At 44.4% G+C, this 17,547-nt stretch overlaps 1 protein-coding gene across 2 annotated transcripts in view; it reads right to left on the reverse strand.

Moving 5' to 3' along the window:
- LOC103069974 (nodal modulator 1) overlaps positions 1 to 17,547 on the reverse strand; it is a 53,085-nt gene that overhangs the window by 34,193 nt on the left and 1,345 nt on the right. Inside the window, exons 2-11 of one of the 2 annotated variants that reach the window (XM_007466936.1) lie at positions 15,456 to 15,545; positions 13,627 to 13,672; positions 10,668 to 10,768; positions 9,869 to 9,975; positions 7,874 to 7,946; positions 5,916 to 6,068; positions 4,670 to 4,807; positions 4,250 to 4,339; positions 1,660 to 1,765; positions 1,318 to 1,468 (exon numbers count right to left, since the gene is read on the reverse strand). In XM_007466936.1, the coding sequence (XP_007466998.1) occupies positions 1,318 to 1,468; positions 1,660 to 1,765; positions 4,250 to 4,339; positions 4,670 to 4,807; positions 5,916 to 6,068; positions 7,874 to 7,946; positions 9,869 to 9,975; positions 10,668 to 10,768; positions 13,627 to 13,672; positions 15,456 to 15,545 (1,055 nt within the window). The remainder of the gene's footprint in view (positions 1 to 1,317; positions 1,469 to 1,659; positions 1,766 to 4,249; positions 4,340 to 4,669; positions 4,808 to 5,915; positions 6,069 to 7,873; positions 7,947 to 9,868; positions 9,976 to 10,667; positions 10,769 to 13,626; positions 13,673 to 15,455; positions 15,546 to 17,547) is intronic. The other variant, XM_007466937.1, reaches the window with a different exon arrangement.

Here is a 17,547-nt window from a genome sequence, read left to right on the forward strand (position 1 = left end):
CCTACAGACAACCCCCCACCTGCCTACAGACCTCCTCAGCGACCAAGCCAATAAAGCATGCCTTCAGGGCTCAGCTCCTGGACCACCATTGGGAGGTCACACCTAAACCCCCGCCTGAGGTTCTCCTAAGGCCGCCCCTCGAAGGCTGACATTCTATTTCCGGTCCACTGATCCACTTCTACCTGCTCTTACACATTCGAGGTTCTGGCTGCCACCTGCGGCCGAGTCTTCCCGATTTACAATCTATCCAAGCACGTGGTGGAGAGCGCCACCTAGTGGGCCTATGGACCGCCGCGGCCCCAACTGAAGCTTCATCCCCAACAGGCTCCTCTCCCCGTCCACAGCCATCCTGCCTCTCAGGCTGGGAACCCTGAGATATCTTCCCGATCTGTCCCTGACTTCCCCATAAGACAGGCCCTCGTCAACTCTGCTTTCAGGCCTCCCGCACCCTCTCCTGTCCCCTTCGAGGCCTTCCCCCCAGCCGTGGCACCACAGTGTCTCACTGAAGACAAAAATCTAACCATGTTACCTCCATGCTCACACCGTTCACCGGCCCCTTGACTTTTCTCCCTGGTGGAGAAAATCCCCGTCTTCCAAGGGGGAGTGAGGAGGCCCTCTGACACCTGCCCCCTTCATCCACCCAGCACTTTACACTCCAGCAACACCAAGTGCTATGCCCCCATCTGCACCACGCTGCTCTGAGAGGCCTCTCTCCACGCAGACCCTGCTCACCAATCCCAACCCCGGTAAGTTACTGTTTAGTGAGCACCTATTGCCAAGGAGGGATGGCAGCCTCCCCATTCTATAGGTGACACACGGATAAGAGAAAGACCCAAACTCTGACTCCAAGGCCAGGGTTCTCTGCACTAGACACTGTCACTACTTGGTAAAACTATAGGAATTCAACCACGGGATATCCCCTCACAACTCACAATAAGTACAACAAAGTGGGAAGAACTGTGACAACGACCCGAAGCATCTTACAGCAAATGTTCTCAACCAACGACATTATCTTCCAGTGAAGCCAAGGCAGGCCTCCCAGATGTGCAGTCAGGCGCAACGGATCTTCTTCTAACTTGAACCCATTTTAACTTTGAAGCAAGATGACTTCCTTGAAGCAGCTACCAGTTAAGCACCTTCAGTTTATAACACTTAGCTCTGATCTTTCTAAAGAAGCCAGCCTGAGTTTCTCCATAGGTGCCTGAGACTGGATGTGGACCCTTGGCAGAAACGCACGGTCAGATGGAAGGTGGTCTTGTCCTCCGCTGGCCGCCAACGTAAGCACTGGTGCTTCCAGGCCCCGCACGCCCGCCTTACCCTGTGGCGATGATGTCAGCCAGCTGAGGCGTGTTGGGTGCGATTTTGATTGAGACGGTTTCAAAGTAGAGGTGCTCCTTCTGGGCGTGGATGGTGTACGTCCCGGTTGTTATGTTCTCCAGACGGAAGGACCCATCGGCTTTTGTTTTGACTGTAAAACAAAAACAGGCCAAAAAAGGATGAGACAAAAACAACTGTGTAGCCCTCATCTACACAGGGATACTCAAGACCAAAAGCTGGCATGTTTTCATAGAGTCGTTAAGATTTTCTTTCCTTTCCATTCCTCTCTGTGAGCAAAACCCAGCCCAGACAAACAGGCCAGGGCCCAGTGTGTCTGCCCACCTTTGATCTGGTTGTTCAGGGTGACCACCGCGTCCGGGACACCCTCTCCTTCAGGTCCATTCAAGACCCTCCCAGTGACAGAGAATCCCATGACGTGGAACACAGGCTAGAAGATGAAGAACAGGGAGGAGGCTGTCATGTGCTTGAGCCGCAGAAGCCCGCCTCATGCCCCTCACGCCGCCGCTAAGCACCCCTGCCTACGCTGCCTTCTCCTGGTGCCCCGTGCCAGCCAGCTCCCTCCCAGCTCACCCACCCGCAGCCCCTTCCCACGTCTTGTCTTCTGCTTGGTTTATGTGTCTGGGCCCTCCTCACTTGTGAGGGCCAGGGCTTGGCTCTCTGCACTCAGCTGGGCTCCAGCCACCCTGATCTTGGGTTCCTGCATGCTTCCCCCACGAGGGGCTTTCACACCAGCTGCTCCCTCAGCCTGGATCTCCTCCCACACCTGCAGAGGATGGGGGAGAGGCCGCCCCTTCTCGTCCTTCAGGTTTAGCTCAAACTGTCACCACCTTTGAGATGCTCTAACTACCCTCTCTCGGGAGCCCCTGCCTCACGGTCCAGCCAGTTACTGTCCATCACACTAACCTACTTTCTAGGCTTCAGCAAAAACCTCCCCAATATCTGGTATGTCCTTGTTTGATTTCTTCTAGTTTGCCTACCTCCCACTAGAATGTGAGCTTCATGAAGATAGGGACCTTTTCTGACTTAGTCACACAGAAGGCACTCAATAAATGACTCCTGAATGAATGGATGGATGCATGCATGCACGCATATATGCAACAGCATTTGAGCTCTAAGAAAATAAAATGGCTTCCTCTTTAGTCAGGTAGCTCTTCTTCCTCTTTTTTTTTTTTTTTTGCGGTACATGGGCCTCTCACTGTTGTGGCCTCTCCCACTGCGGAGCACAGGCTCTGGACGCTCAGGCTCAGCAGCCATGGCTCACGGGTTCAGCCGCTCCGCGGCATGTGGGATCTTCCCGGACCGGGGCACGAACCCGTGTCCCCTGCATCGGCAGGCGGACTCTCAACCACTGCGCCACCAGGGAAGCCCAGGTAGCTCTTCTTGATCCTTCTAAAAAGACGTGGTTAACCCACTTATTAAATTATATATTCACTCAACAATCACTTTTATTAGGCACCTACCACGTACCTGGCACTAAATCACGTGCTAGGCATACAGTAAGGAATAAGACTCAACGGTCCCGACCTCATACAGCTTACAAGCCACTCCCTGAAATTCCATTTATGTCTGCTTAAAACATAGCATTTGGTTGTGATCTGGGAAATGTCTTTCCCCACTCACCTGCCCCCATCCTTCTGTGCAAGCCCCTTGAAGCACTAAGGACTTGACCTTCACCCTTCCATCCCCCCTCCAGGGCACAGCGCTACAGTCAATGCTTTACTGAATCTTAAAAGGCAGAGTCAGAACCCCACTGAGAATGTGACCTAAAAGCTAGCTCCCACCAGTTTAAGCTACTTTAACACAGTACTTTCTAATGTAACATTAAAATAAAACGATTAAATTTAATTTTTTCAATAACTGTAACACTGGGTGGTCTACTTATGAAAGACTGCTGTTTTCTTTGGGGATCTGCTCTATCTAGCAAATTTTCTATAGTAACCATTTTCTACGTCTGTAATTAAAGATAGAACTGTGATGAAAAACACATTTACCATCTATTTTAGGGCCTGTATCACCCCATCCATCACCCCACCTGTCATTCCACTGCGGGCTCTGTCAGCTCTCACCTATTCAACCGCTCCCTCACTTCCACCTTGCCCCCTGCAGACTCTTCTCAACAGGGCAGCTGGAGGGGACACACCTCTTCTTCTGCTCAGAACCTTTCAGTGGTGCCAACTGTCACCCAGAATGGCCCACCAGGACCTGCACAACCTACCCGACCATCTCTCTGTCACTCTCTCCCCTTCCTCCCTTCTTCACTTGCTCCATTCCAGCCACCCTGGCCTTTCTGGGGTTCCCTAAACCTTCTGGCCACACTCCTGACTCAGGACCTTTGCACCTGCCATTCCCTGTCTTAAACACTCTTCCCACAGATGTAAGTACAGTTCATTGCCTCTTCCCCTTCAGGTTGTTACTCAAAAGTCACCTTCACCCTAAGGCCTTCCCAAGAACAACCTATGAGACCTCAACCCTATCTTAACCTTGAAACTATATAATCCCCTTTCTCGCTTTATGTTTCTAAAGAACAAAGACTTTCTCATATACTTTCTTATTTACTTATTTGTAAGTATATTGTCTCTTTCTGCCATCAGAACATGAATTCCACAAAAACAGGAACTTTTGCCTCTTTGGGTCACTGATATATGCCCATCGCTAGAACAGTACCTAAAATATATGTCATTGACACTTGGTAAATATATTTCATTGAATGAAGTAGATGTAAATAGGGCTCTGATTCTCTAAGATAAAGACATTATGTGAGAGAGGTGAAGGATCTAGTGGATCCCAGAATGAAGTGGAAGAGAGTACAACATTCTGTTTTTTCCAACAGTACTTCTAGATAAACTGATTTTTTTAAACACATTTGCAACACCTGTGCCCAGGGATGGGAACTCCAACAGAGAGGCCTTACCTCAATTTTCAGGCTGTCATGTTCCACTGTAAAGTCAAGTCTAGAAGGAGCAACGTCAAAGGTAATCCTCTCCCCTCTATAGAATGGAATCTGGAAGAAAAAGTCGGTTAATTACCAAGAGCCAATAACATGATTCAACCATCAATATTAACACTCAATCCAGCAGCCCACAAATAACCAGGCGTTCAAAGCAGGCAAAGATACACTATTAATCATAACTGTTTCAGATTTGTGCAAGAGAAAGACTTGCACTATTCCCAGCTGTTACTGAGGGGACAGAGTTACATCTTCAGTAACTGCTAAATAAAACGTTCATGGAACTGCAGGCCAACCATTCAGTCCTTTGATATCCAAATGGCACTGACTCTTCCTGTGATATGTGTCCCAAACATAAACAGAGCGGAAGTCGGCTTCACTCACCACAGTATAGCCCCCACTCGGCAACGAAGAGAAGGAGAAGGAGCCGTCTTCTTTGGAGACCGTGTGGCACAAATACACCAGACTCTCGTCTTGGCGTTGGAACCCGGGCACTGGGGACATGTTGCAGCCCAGGACATCCTAGGCCAGGAGAAAAAACCCCAAATGACTTCCTTTTCCACTTACATGTTCTGATTATTATCAAATAGCCATGCTTTAAAAATACTTGTAGGGGCTTCCCTGGTGGCGCAGTGGTTGAGAAGCTGCCTGCCAATGCAGGGGACACGGGTTCGTGCCCTGGTCTGGGAAGATCCCACGTGCCGCGGAGCAACTGGGCCCGTGAGCCACAATTACTGAGCCTGCGCGTCTGGAGCCTGTGCTCCGCAACAAGAGAGGCCACGATAGTGAGAGGCCCGCGCACCACGATGAAGAGTGGCCCGCACTTGCCACAACTAGAGAAAGCCCTTGCACAGAAACGAAGACCCAACACAGTCATAAACAAATAAATAAATTTAAAAAAATACTTGTATAAGTTTTATTTCACAGAATATATATTTCTAAAACCTAGGACAGAGCAGAGGACATGGTAGAATGTAAAATCTTTACGTTCAAGTTTGAAAAGTTAAAAACGGTCACCATCCTCCAGGTAAGAAACCAGAGTGGCCCAAGTTCACACAGCTGGTAAGAGGCAGAGCTGGGAGTTGTCTGAACTTGGGTCTGTTTGATTTCAAAGCCAGTGCACTTTCCACTGAATTCCACTGCCTCCCAGTGCAGGCATTCAATTTCTTGTGAGTCAACAGAGAAACACAAGGTTCTTAAATGCTGAAACTATAAATCAACCTTGACTTGCATTTTATTTTTTATTTAATTTTTTTTAAACTGAAGTATAGTGGGTTTACAATGTTGAGTTAGTTTCTGGTACACAGCAAAGTGATTCAGTTACACATATATATATTCTTTTTCAGATTCTTTCACCATTATAGCTTATTACAAGATATTGAATACAGTGCCCTGTGCTACACAGTAGAACCTTGCTTTTTATCTATTTTATATGTAGTGGTGTGTGTATCTGTTAATCCCAAGCTCCTAATTTATCCCTCCCCACCTCCCGCTTTCCCCTTTGGTAACTGTACATTTGTCTTCTAGTCTGAGACTGACCTGCATTTGAAACTGTGTATTCTTAGTCTGTGATCCCCCGTGCCCCCAGCCCTCCCACAATCTCTCTTGTTCTTCACTCTTCTTTGCTTACCTCTTTGGTTACTAAAGAAGAGAAGAGAAGAAACTTCACCCCTTTCATGGGTTCCCCGTCACTGCGGACAGAGCCAGACACGTTGTAGCCAGCCACTATGAGGGGGCCCGCAGCATTGGCATTGGAGGTCGTTACTCGTACAGTGGTGCTCGCCTACAAGAGAAGATGTCAACTTCCAAAAGAATAAACACAAAGCATTTAATTAACAACAGGAGGACATGCTGACACTAAAATATTAACTGGGGGGAAGCAATATACAAAATTGCACGTGTAGTACCATAACAACTTTTTTAATTCACAAAATGAAGTGAAGGGAACTGTGGCAAAATGGAGATGATGGTGATTTCGTCTAGATGGTAACAATTTACCTCTTTTACAGTTTTCCACCTTCCAGATTTTCCACTTCCACTCCTTTATGCTCTTCTGTATGTTCCAATTATTTTAATGAACATGCTTTATTTTTTTCCATGTTTAATGGTATGTATGTGTGTATTTTTAAACTCTTTGTCAAAGTATAATTCACATGGGAAACACTGCACATAGTCTCAGCGTCCAGCACAGTGATTTTCCCAAACTCACCATGCATCCAACACCCAGACACAGAACAGAACCAGCACCCTAGAAGCTCCCCTCATGCTCATTTCCAGTCACTACTCCCCCAAAGGGGCCTGCTTTACTTTAAAACACAATTTTACATGAATAAACTCAAATTCCTTTATGTATACAATTAACAAACAATGCAAACCTTAAAATGTATTCTATTTATAATGTGTAAGCTATGGAGTTTTAAATGAAACATTTTTCAATGTTGCCCAGAAGAGAAAAATCCTGAAAACAAAGTCATAAAAAGAATACAGACATATCTAGGTGTGAAACTATATCATCAATTATAAATGCATAAAACTTACAAGGTAATAACTGAAATATTGATGCTTCTTTAGCAAAAAAATGAGACGCAGCCTCAAAACTAATATAAAAACTAAGCCTGTCAAAATGTTAAGTCTTAACTTCAATTTGTTTCTTCACAGTTATTACAGAACCTCGCTTAGTATTTTTCTTCCTTTTTTGATCTTTTATTATAAACTATTTCAGTCAAACAAAAAACAGATATAGGGATCTATACCAAAGAACACCTATATAAGTTCCAACCAGCTAAAGAATAAAAGAGAAGAAATACAATTCTAGACCCTTGCAGATGTCCACGTCCCCTTCCTCCCTCTCTACAAACATCAGTACCATAATGAATATACTGTTTGCCATTCCCATTCGCGTCTTTATAATTTTCTACATGTGAATGTATCCATAAGTGGTATTATCATAAGTGTTTTTAATGACTATATGAACGGTATCATATTTCCTTATCCTTCAGCAATTTGCCTTTTCCCTTCAACTTTATGCTTTTAAGCACAGTCATATTGATGTGCATAGCTCTGGTTCATTCATTATTGCTGACATACAGAATTCTACTGTGGGATGAAACCACAATCCATTCTCCTCTTAATGGACATTTAGGTTGTTTATAGTATTCTGTTACTACAAACAAAGCTGCAATAAACATTCTTATACATTCTCCTTGGGCACATGTACAAGAGTTTCTAAATTGTTAAGTATATTTATAGATTGTTGTTACAGACTAAAAAAAGAACAATAAAATAATCTCATCGGGTCCTTCTGGTGTTGACTTGGCTTAAAATAGCTAGTTAATAACAGACCAATTTCACAGCAGGATGACAATGTTGTTACCTAAAACTGAAACCAATATAAGCAACACCTGCTACATGGAGAGAGTTTTCCTGTATAAGTACCACCAAACTAATCAGCAGCACCATTGTTTTTTTCCATCGACTTCTAGAAAAACCATAAAATCATTTCATATCTGGAATTGAAAACCTCTACATTTGTCCCCAAACCAGCACACCGCTGGCATGGCCATCGACATAACTGAAATAAATGCTCACCTCTTTCAATGGCCAGGTTGGATGAGTTGCAAGGATTTCGTAATCTCCAGGAAGAACTTTAAAAAACGCAAACCTAAGAAATACAAAATACCACTTCACTTTCTGCCAACAACCCGAGCACTTCTAATTTTAGGACAACTATTGGAAGCATAAGAAAATAATGTTTGAGTTATCACGAACTGCCCTTAGCCAGTTAAATGAGCATAAATGAAATTCAATCCTTCGCTGTACAAATCCTCATCAGCCAACACTTATTGGGCACTGGCTGTGTGCAAGGAGAGGGGTTCGTGTGCTAATGGGAAGGAAGGCTCATGTTTCCCTTAACCCCAGAAATTTCTGGCCTAAAAACCAGTCCCTGTGGTTCAGTAAGGATCAGTCACAGAACATTCAAGTGTGTGTTGACAGAGTGAGAGGCATGAACAGGAGAGAAGGGAAGCATCCAAAGCAGAAGTGGGAAGGGACGAGAGGTGGGTAAAGAACAGAGGACAGACCCGATAAGCTGAGACGGACGCTTACACAAGATGACACTAAGCGTTAGGGGAGGGCAGGTGACAATGAGCTTGACTCCTACCCCAGTGTTTAACAGACACAAATAGAAGCCAATCTGGGTTCTTGCACAAAGCAACTGTGATGAAACCAGAAGCTGACAAAGATTATTCTAGCAGCTGTGAACAAACCAAGACCAGAGTGGGATGAGCTGAGGATGGAAGCACCACTACCAGGATTCTGACACATTTAGCCCTTTAGATTTGCAAAGCATCGGACCATGAAAGGGCTAATTCCAGCGACATGAACTCCAAAAATTTCATGCAATTTCTTCTTCTGTGGTGGTATTTTATTACATCCACTGTTGCCTGTAATAACTGGAAAGAGCTTGGAAATCAATTTGCTACAAAAGAGTTGACACTGCCACTGGATTTTGGCCTGGGTAAGATTCAGCCTCTAACCTCACATTCATAGCATCCCGGTTCTGCACGTCACTGTCAGTTTAGTTAGCGCACAGGAAAGAGATTTGGAAAGTGATTCAGAAAGTTCAAGTCACTTTTCCCAGCACGGTCAGCAGCAAATTACTGAAACTAGAGAAAATGCAAGTCCCACATTCAACCCCCTCCTCTCATCCTCTACAGATCAGAGGAGGGGGTTGGAGAGGCATCAATAAGTAATTTTCAAAACTGAAATATAATTTCAACAATCATCATTTAAAAATCGGATGATGTACTGACAGACTCATTACAAACTTCTATTTTGCAGTTTAGTCATATTTGTGTATTGAAGTAGTCAGTGGTGATTTGCATCCTTTCAACATTATCAGGTGGAACTATTCTGATATTAATCTTGGCACATCTATTAATATTTACAACTCAACGATATAAATCCATTACATAAATGCTTTAAATATGACTCAGCAAGGTTAATTAAATAGTCATTAGTTCCAACTACAAAATGACTGTGATGTAATAGTGATAAAATGATTTTTAAAAATCATAATTGAGCTAATCTGTATTGAGCTAAGTTATTAAGCACATATTCTATGCCAGACAGTTTGAAACGATAATATCGTAATTTAATCTTCTCAATAACCTTAAGAGGTAGGTTCCATGATTATCCTCATTTATAAATGAGGAAACCAAGGCACAGAGGTGTTAAGTAACTTGCTCCGGGGTAGACAGCTAGCAAATGGGGGAACCAGGATTCAAACCCAGGCTGTCGGGCTCCAGAGCCAGTCCCAAACATTAAATGAAGGGCTACCATGTGCCAGGCCCTGCAGCAGGTGCTTTATTTATCTCATATTTAATCATTGCATCAACACTAGATGTAATGGGTCAAATGACTTCCATTTTACAGATGAGGAACTTGAGGCCCTGAGGGGCAGGAACGCGTCGGAAGTTAAGAGGCTGAAACAGGATTTGAACCCAGGTCTCCCTAAATCCAAAGCTCCCCCCACATCAGGGCCCGGCTCTAGCCTCGGGGCAGGGCGTAACATGCATGACTCACTTTCCGCCAGGCTGTGTGACTGTGGACTGGATCTTTGCTTCTGTGCCTGTGTTTCTCAGAGACACCTGAACTCCTGCGGGCCCCAGGGGCTGCCCTTTGCTGAGAACCTGCCGTGGAGACGGAGGAGTTAGGAGCCACCCAGCAGCAACGTCCTCCTCCCAGCCGCACGGTCCATCCTGCTCCCCACACAAAGCCCATGACCTTCTTTGGGTCAAGTTTCCTTGGAAAAGATGGTAGAGATTGTGGATACCCTTCCCAGGGAGGCTTGGGGACAGGGAGAGGGAACAGCAACAGTAAAATGACACTTTGTTTCATTGACTCTAAGACACCTTCAATTAAAGATGCACAATTATTTTACAAACCACTGCAAAAGAATAAATACCCAGGGTCCCCATCTCTAACAAGAAACCCAAACAAAAAGCTGAGACCAAAGGCCCTCACTCTCAGGGTCAAGGGAAAGGAGAATAAACCCACCATGAAGAAAAGGAAGGCAATAAATATGCGCATCTCAACCATGGTGCTGGGTGCAGGGAGGGGGAACTCTCCCCTGAGAACCTGTCCCTCTAAAAAGCCATCCTGGTATCTATACTCGGACAGGGGAGTGACCAGCAACCTAGACCCGGCCCCTAAAAACACCCGCTACGTTTTACATGCAATTTCATTGAGCTCCCAGGCCCTCTTGAAGCTTATCTGTGGGTCCCTTGTGGGCTCAAAGCCCCCAGTTTAAAAACGTCTTGCTTTTTTAAAGGTAAGAGAAGACCCAGTATGCACCACAGAGCAAACATGACAAATGCCAAACCTTTCCATTCACGGAGAAGCCCGTGAACACGAAGTTGACGTCCCCGCCCTTCGTGCAGATGTCGCTCACACCATCCACATAGAGCTCCACGGTGGTTGGCTCTGCCCAATGACAGGGGGGAGGGGGGAACAGGGTACAGGACACAAGAGCAAGCTGAGTTCTGGGACAGGATGAAACTGTCTGCGTAAAACACATTGAACTGCTTAACCTCCTCTGTATTCACTTATGAGCCACTCACATGGCTTGAAATCCGAAGGCACAAGGAGGTACACAGGGAAAAGTCTCCTTCCCACCCCTACATCCTGACACCCACTCCCCCACCCCAAAGGGAACCAGAGTTTACAGTGTAATATACTTTTGTAACAGTCTTGCAGCTGAGCTGTATCTCAGAGTCCCATGGAAAATCCAGTGAGTGCCAACGAGTTTTATTACTGAACGCCCACCACAGACCAGGCACTCAGCTAAGTACACTTAATCCTGACAACTATCTTAGACGTAGGTAGTAACATCTGCAGCCGATTGAGGGGTAAATTGGGGCACAGGAAGGTTAAAGAATCTCCTAAAATCACAGAGCTTGTGAGGGACAGAGCCCAAATTCAACCCCAAAAGTCTGGCTCCACATCTGTCTCCTGACCAAGTACAGGAGTTCGGCCACATTATACCAGGACTGTAAACTCCAATGTCCATAGTAACCCGGTGGATTAGAAGTCAGCAGACTGGCCAAGTGCGAACTGCAGCAAATGGAAAAAGGGGGACAGCTTCTACCAACTACTGCCATGTGACCCAGCGCTGCCCAAGCTTCCACCTTCTCAAGAACAACTGGAAATCTGGATTTTATGTGCCGTGTCCTGATTTTTCAATATTAGCAACTAAGTCAAATTTTAAAAAAAACTGAAGAGTTCATTATAATAGGGGTTAAAGTTGAGTTTTTAAAAGGTTCGGAAGACCGTGAAGTGAGAAGCGGCAGAAAAACTGGACCAGTCAAGAGAATTTCTGGTAAAATGAAGAATGACGCACATACACAGGGGAAAGCACCAGTGAAAAATGGACAAAACCTTGAACAGGCAGCTCACAAAAAGAGGATATCCAAATGGCCAGGAAACATATGAAAAAGTGCTCAATCTCATGGACCATCAGGAAATGCAAATCAAAAGCACAATGCGAGGCCACTACTCCACCACCAGGACGGCTAAGATGAAAGAGACTGACAGCCAGAGGATGTGGAGGTCTGAACTCTTACACACGGCTAGTAGAACAAAGTTCTGCGACATCTACCTTGGCTGTCCGGCAATCTCTACTAGGGCTGAACATATAAAAAGTCTATCGCCCAGCAATTCCACCCGGGTATATACTCAACAGAAATGTAGACATGTGTGTACCACAAGATATGTACAAGGATGTTCGCAGGAGCACTGCTCCTAGTGGCCAAAACTGGGGCGCAACCCAAATGTCCATCAACAGTAGAGGGGGTAAATCATTTGATATTCACACAGCAGTAGAATGAACTAATATACTAACATAATAAGGATGAATTCTGTGAAAATTGTCAAGAGAGAGAAACCAGGCACAAAAATGTACCCTGTGCGATTCTATTTACATGAAGTTCAAAACAGACAAAATAATCTATAATTTTAGGTCGGGCGGCACAATTAGCAAGTGCCTGGGATGGGGCACTTCTGGGTGCTGGTCAGGTTCTGTCTTGTCATCTAAGTGGTGGTTACGTGACTGTGTTCGTTTTGTGAAAATTCATCGCCTGATATCCCTGTGATGAGTACAATTTTCAGAAAGTATGCTGTAATTTAATTTTAAAACTTATTAAAAGAAAAAGAACTGACAAGAAGGGAGGGGATTCAAACAAAACACTCCTGCAAGCCACTGATCTGTGACCTCTCTGGCCGATTTGTCGTCTCTCTGGCCATGGGTTGGCTTTGACTCCCCTCCGCTTTTCTGGACTGCACCAGCCAGGCACCCCCCTCCGTGAACTGAGAAAGAGCTTGTCGCCCAGATGCGAGTTGGCTGTCGCTGCCACCATGACAGCAGGGACTCAGTTCTTCCCCCTCTAACTCACAGGCAGGCCTGGTAGGAACAACTGGGCCCTCCACGTCTCCCCCCAAGCTACAGAACTGGGGTCACACACCCTCTACCGAAACGTCAAGGCTCTGCTCTCCAAAAACACCAGCCAAGTCACAGCAGGACCCCTTCTTCTGATCCAGCCCACTCCCGCTCCTCTGACTTTGCTAAAAGACAGTCACCTCAGGAAAGTCTGGAGCTTTTGTTTGTACGTGTGCGGAAAGACTGTTTTTAAGTGTTTACTAATTAATTGCCAATTATGTGCCAGCGATTCTGAACACATAAATACACTGGTCCATTAATCCTCCAGTAGCCTGTGAGGCAGGTACTACTACTCTCCTGACCCCTAGTGAGAAGACGGACGCTGACCCAGCGGAAGTAACTCGTCCAAGGTCGTCACAGAGCTGGTAAGGCCCAAGGTTGTCAGATCTTCTGATCTCTTAAGAGAAGTAAATCTGGATTTTTATGTCACGTCTCACAATGTTTAATGTTGCCATTAATTCACTGAAAAAAATTTTTTAAAAACACTGAGGGGGCTAAGAAAGAAGCCATCCTGGAAGAGGAACCAAGTCCCCACTCCTGACCTCTATATTCATCAAGTTCTACTGGCACTTAATGAACGAAGCTGCTAAAGTGGAGTTTTCTGAGAGGTACAAGAAAAGATGCCTACTTTAAGAAACATGACAGAAAATCTTAAAGTAGGTCTAAAGTAAATCCAATCTACTCTAAAGTAATAGGGGCAAGGCGGTTAAAAAAAAAAAAAAACCCTCTTCCACACTAGAAAGGAATCCTTAATATTTTAACAATCTATGCACTCTGTCAATTTAAATTAATATTCAGCATATAACCTAATTCTTTACAGAGTATACCTGGTTATTTGTTAACTTACCAAAACTCCACCCTAGAGGAGGCTCAATCTTCAGAATGAAATCTCCCTACAAGGAGAAAATAAAATCACTGTAAAGGACTGAGAACTGATGACTATTCAACTAGTTTAATTTAGTTTAGTGCTAGCCTATTATCTAGAATTTTCACACCTGAAATGGAATTCCAAGCATCAACTTTGTACTTGTAAATGGTAGTGAGCTCTTGATTCCCTTCATGTGCTGCAATCTCAACCCCCGAACCTCCCACTTAACCCATCAAAGAGTTACAAAGACTCTGTATTCAGCCCTCTTGGTCTTCTGATTCCAAACATTCTATTAATCCAGTCTCCTGTTAACCCCTCATATGACTAAGGTTGCCAGGGTCAGCCAGATCTTCAGGAACTAAAGTCATTTCTTAAAACTAGATTTTACATACATCCTTGAGTGAAGGGTTCCTTGAGAATGGTTTAATAGTTTAAAAAAAAACAGATTTCAAGACCCAACTAGTCTACCTCTAGAAATCAATCTTATGTATTGTGCATAAAGATGTAAGTTCAAGAATATTTATTGCTGTGTGGTTAGTAATAATAATTTTAAAAACTGGGGAAAAGCCTCTGTGTCTATAGAGAAATTGGGAATAAATTAGTTTGGCCTGCCTCTGACATGTGTGCAGCCGTTAAAAGGAAGGTCCAGGGCTTCCCTGGTGGCACAGTGGCTGAGAGTCTGCCTGCCAATGCCGGGGACATGGGTTCGTGCCCCCGTTCAGGAAGATCCCACATGCCACGGAGTGGCTGGGCCTGTGAGCCATGGCTGCTGAGCCTGTGCGTCCGGAGCCTGTGCTCCACAATGGGAGAGGCCACAACAGTGAGGGGCCCGCGTACCGCAAAAAGTGTCCGGAGCCTGTGCTCCGCAACGGGAGAGGCCACAACAGTGAGAGGCCCGCATAAAAAAAAAAAAAAAAAAAAAAAGCAAGGTCCATACATGCTGATGTCCAAAGTGTGCCAAAACATCACCACAGGGGAAAAAAATCACATTGCAGAACAATGCCTAGTGTTTGAGTCCATTTGTATTTTTTTTAATCAAAAGCAAAACTACACAGTATATTAACTACTTTTGCAACTTCCCGTGAATCTATATTTCCAAATAAAAAGTTGAAATCTGGGGAGAATGAGGGGTGGGAGAACGGGTATGCATGGATAACCATCTATGTGCACATGTGTTTGTGTATCTGCATATATGTCCATGCATGTATATTCGTGGATATCTGTACAACTCTAAGTACAGAGAAAGCCATCTGCTAGGATACACACTGAAACTTTTATCAGAGGTTATCACTACAGAGGGAGGGGGGTTTGGGGGAAAAAAGATAAAATTTACTTCATATACTTCTAAACACCTTGATTTTTTTCACAAAGCTCATGAATTCACATATTACTTATATAATTCTTTTTAACGATATTTTAAGCTGCTTGCAAGTAAAGGGTTCTATTAAATCAGGGTTTCTCAGCCTTGGCACTGGTGACATTTGGTCTGTCCCGTACAGCATGGCAGGATGTTTAGCTCCATTCCTGGCGTCCACTGATGAGATAACTGCACCACTCTCCCTCCCTCACAATTGTAACAACCAAAAATGTCTCCAGACGTTGCCAAATGTCCTGGAGACATTGAGAATCACTGCATTCAATCAAACCAGTTCATAAGCTTGGCCAGAATTTGGCCAGAATTACCATACTCCACTTACAACTTACAAAACATTGCACATGTGGGAAAGCCACTCTCCCAGTTAGCACAGCCCTGTGGGTCACACTGGTAACTTCCTATCATAAAAGACTAAAGTACTCTCCCCTCTTACCTTATCATACAAGGGGATCATAAAGTAACCATTGTTAGGGGCACAGTCTGTCTGGTATTTCAAAGTCCCATGCTTGGTGTACAACTTTATCTAGAAAGGAAGGAAAGAAAAGAGAAGTCATAATATCACTGTTGAGAATTAGCTACATATAACGCACCTGAATGCATTCAGTCAAAATGCATTTGCTGAGGACCTACCATATGAAGCTACTAACACTAGGCATTAGGACAGAGGGAAATAAGACAAGTATCCCCAAAATAATGTGATTTGATATTTTTCAGATTAGAAACTATCTCCCAAAGTCGTATTTTTTCAATGTTTTTCAGTTTATTTTAGTGTCTGTCTCTATGTTGTTTCTGGGTCTAAAATTTTCAAATTTTGCTGTTAGAAAGGGGCTTGTTAAAATGCAATTCCTGGGGCGGGTTGGATTGGAAGTTTGGGACTAGCAGATGCAAGCTATTATATATAGAATGGATAAAAAACAGGTCCTACTGTATAGCACAGGGATCTATTTTCAATATCCTGTAATAAACCTTAATGGAAAAGAATATGAAAAAGAATATATATATACATATGTATAACTGAATCACTTTGCTGTACACCAGGAACTAAACACAACACTGTAAATCAACTATACTTCAATTTTTAGTAAAGTACCTTAACAAAAATGCAATTTCTGAGCCCCACGTCTGTTTCTAAAATAGACGGTCTGAGGTGAGGGCCAGGGATCTGTATTATTTACCCCAAAGAGTCCCAATGCTTGGAGTAACATCCATCTATAAACTTTTAATGTTAATAATCTGTAACTATGATAATAGAATTGGGTCACACCAGCTAAGAAGATGTATAAAACAGCAGACTCAGAACGTGCGCACTTAGGAAAGGAACACAGTGAAATTACGTACAGACTGCAGGCTCTCCGTGGGCAGTGACCACCGCTTACATTCCATGGCGCCTGGGTCAGTGTCTTATTTAGTGTTAAGTACTCAATAAATACTCAAACTTGTTCACAGGCCATAAAGAAATTCAGATGCATGCACTTAAAGCAGGGACTGAAAATCCAGCTGTCCAGAGGGGCCATGGAAGTCCTATCAAGGGGCATTCACCTAAAGAGACAGATCGCCACTTAACCCAAGCCAAGTTTTGCAGCCCAAAGATCAGCTGGTTTTCCAGAGAAATCAGGAATGCAGTTTTTAATGTGAAATCTCCTGATTGTTAAAGAATTAGCAACCAATACAGTTTTTCTTTTTTAGGGATTTCTGTCTGCTCTGTTCACTGAACTGAATATCCCCACCAGACACAAGGTTTCTGCACATGCCGGGGCTCACTCAACAGTTACTGACTGAATGAATATGATGGAAAAACACCCAGAAGGGAAGACAGCTGGAGAAGAGTGAAGGTAGTTTTACTGGGACACAGAAAACACAATCAAGAAATGATTGTGAAATATCTTATTTACATTTCTTTCATAAAGCACAGGTCAGGGCACAGAATGGCAATATTCATTACACATATGAAACACCTCATTTCACAATCGGAAATTAAGAAAGAATGAGTGTCTCAGACCACCTGGACAGGCAGCCCTAGGGCTCAGGGAACACATTTCATATTAGGTCACAAAACCTGCCCTCTGCTCTCAAGGTCAGTATTAGTGTTTGGGGTGGGAGTGCCCCTTACTGCCTTCACTTTCCTCCCGGAGCCCCAGGACACTACAAGTTGCAAAGCCTTTCCAGGCGGCTTCTGGAATGTCCTGTGCCCACAACCCCGGTGGTGGCATGGGCACCCAGAGATCCTAGGAGCCCTGCTACTGTCAGTGGGTAGATTCATTAAACGCCTGACTTCTTAAGACCAATCGTCTTGAAGGTGACGATTGATTAACTTCTTTAGAAAATACATGATGCTGGGTTCTGCTGCCTCTCACCCAACACCATCTTACAGGAATAAAAATTGGGACTTGCAGCAAGTCCAGGTCAAAGAGCTAGTGGGATGGGAATCTACTTCCTACCCCTCCCCCAATCCTCAGTAACCTACTTTGTAGAACACAATGGTCCAACCCTTCACTGCAGCCCTCCAGCTACCAACACAGAAGCAG

The sequence above is a fragment of the Lipotes vexillifer genome, unplaced genomic scaffold, assembly GCF_000442215.2.
Source record: "Lipotes vexillifer unplaced genomic scaffold, Lipotes_vexillifer_v1.1 scaffold232, whole genome shotgun sequence".
Lineage (NCBI taxonomy): Eukaryota > Metazoa > Chordata > Mammalia > Artiodactyla > Lipotidae > Lipotes > Lipotes vexillifer.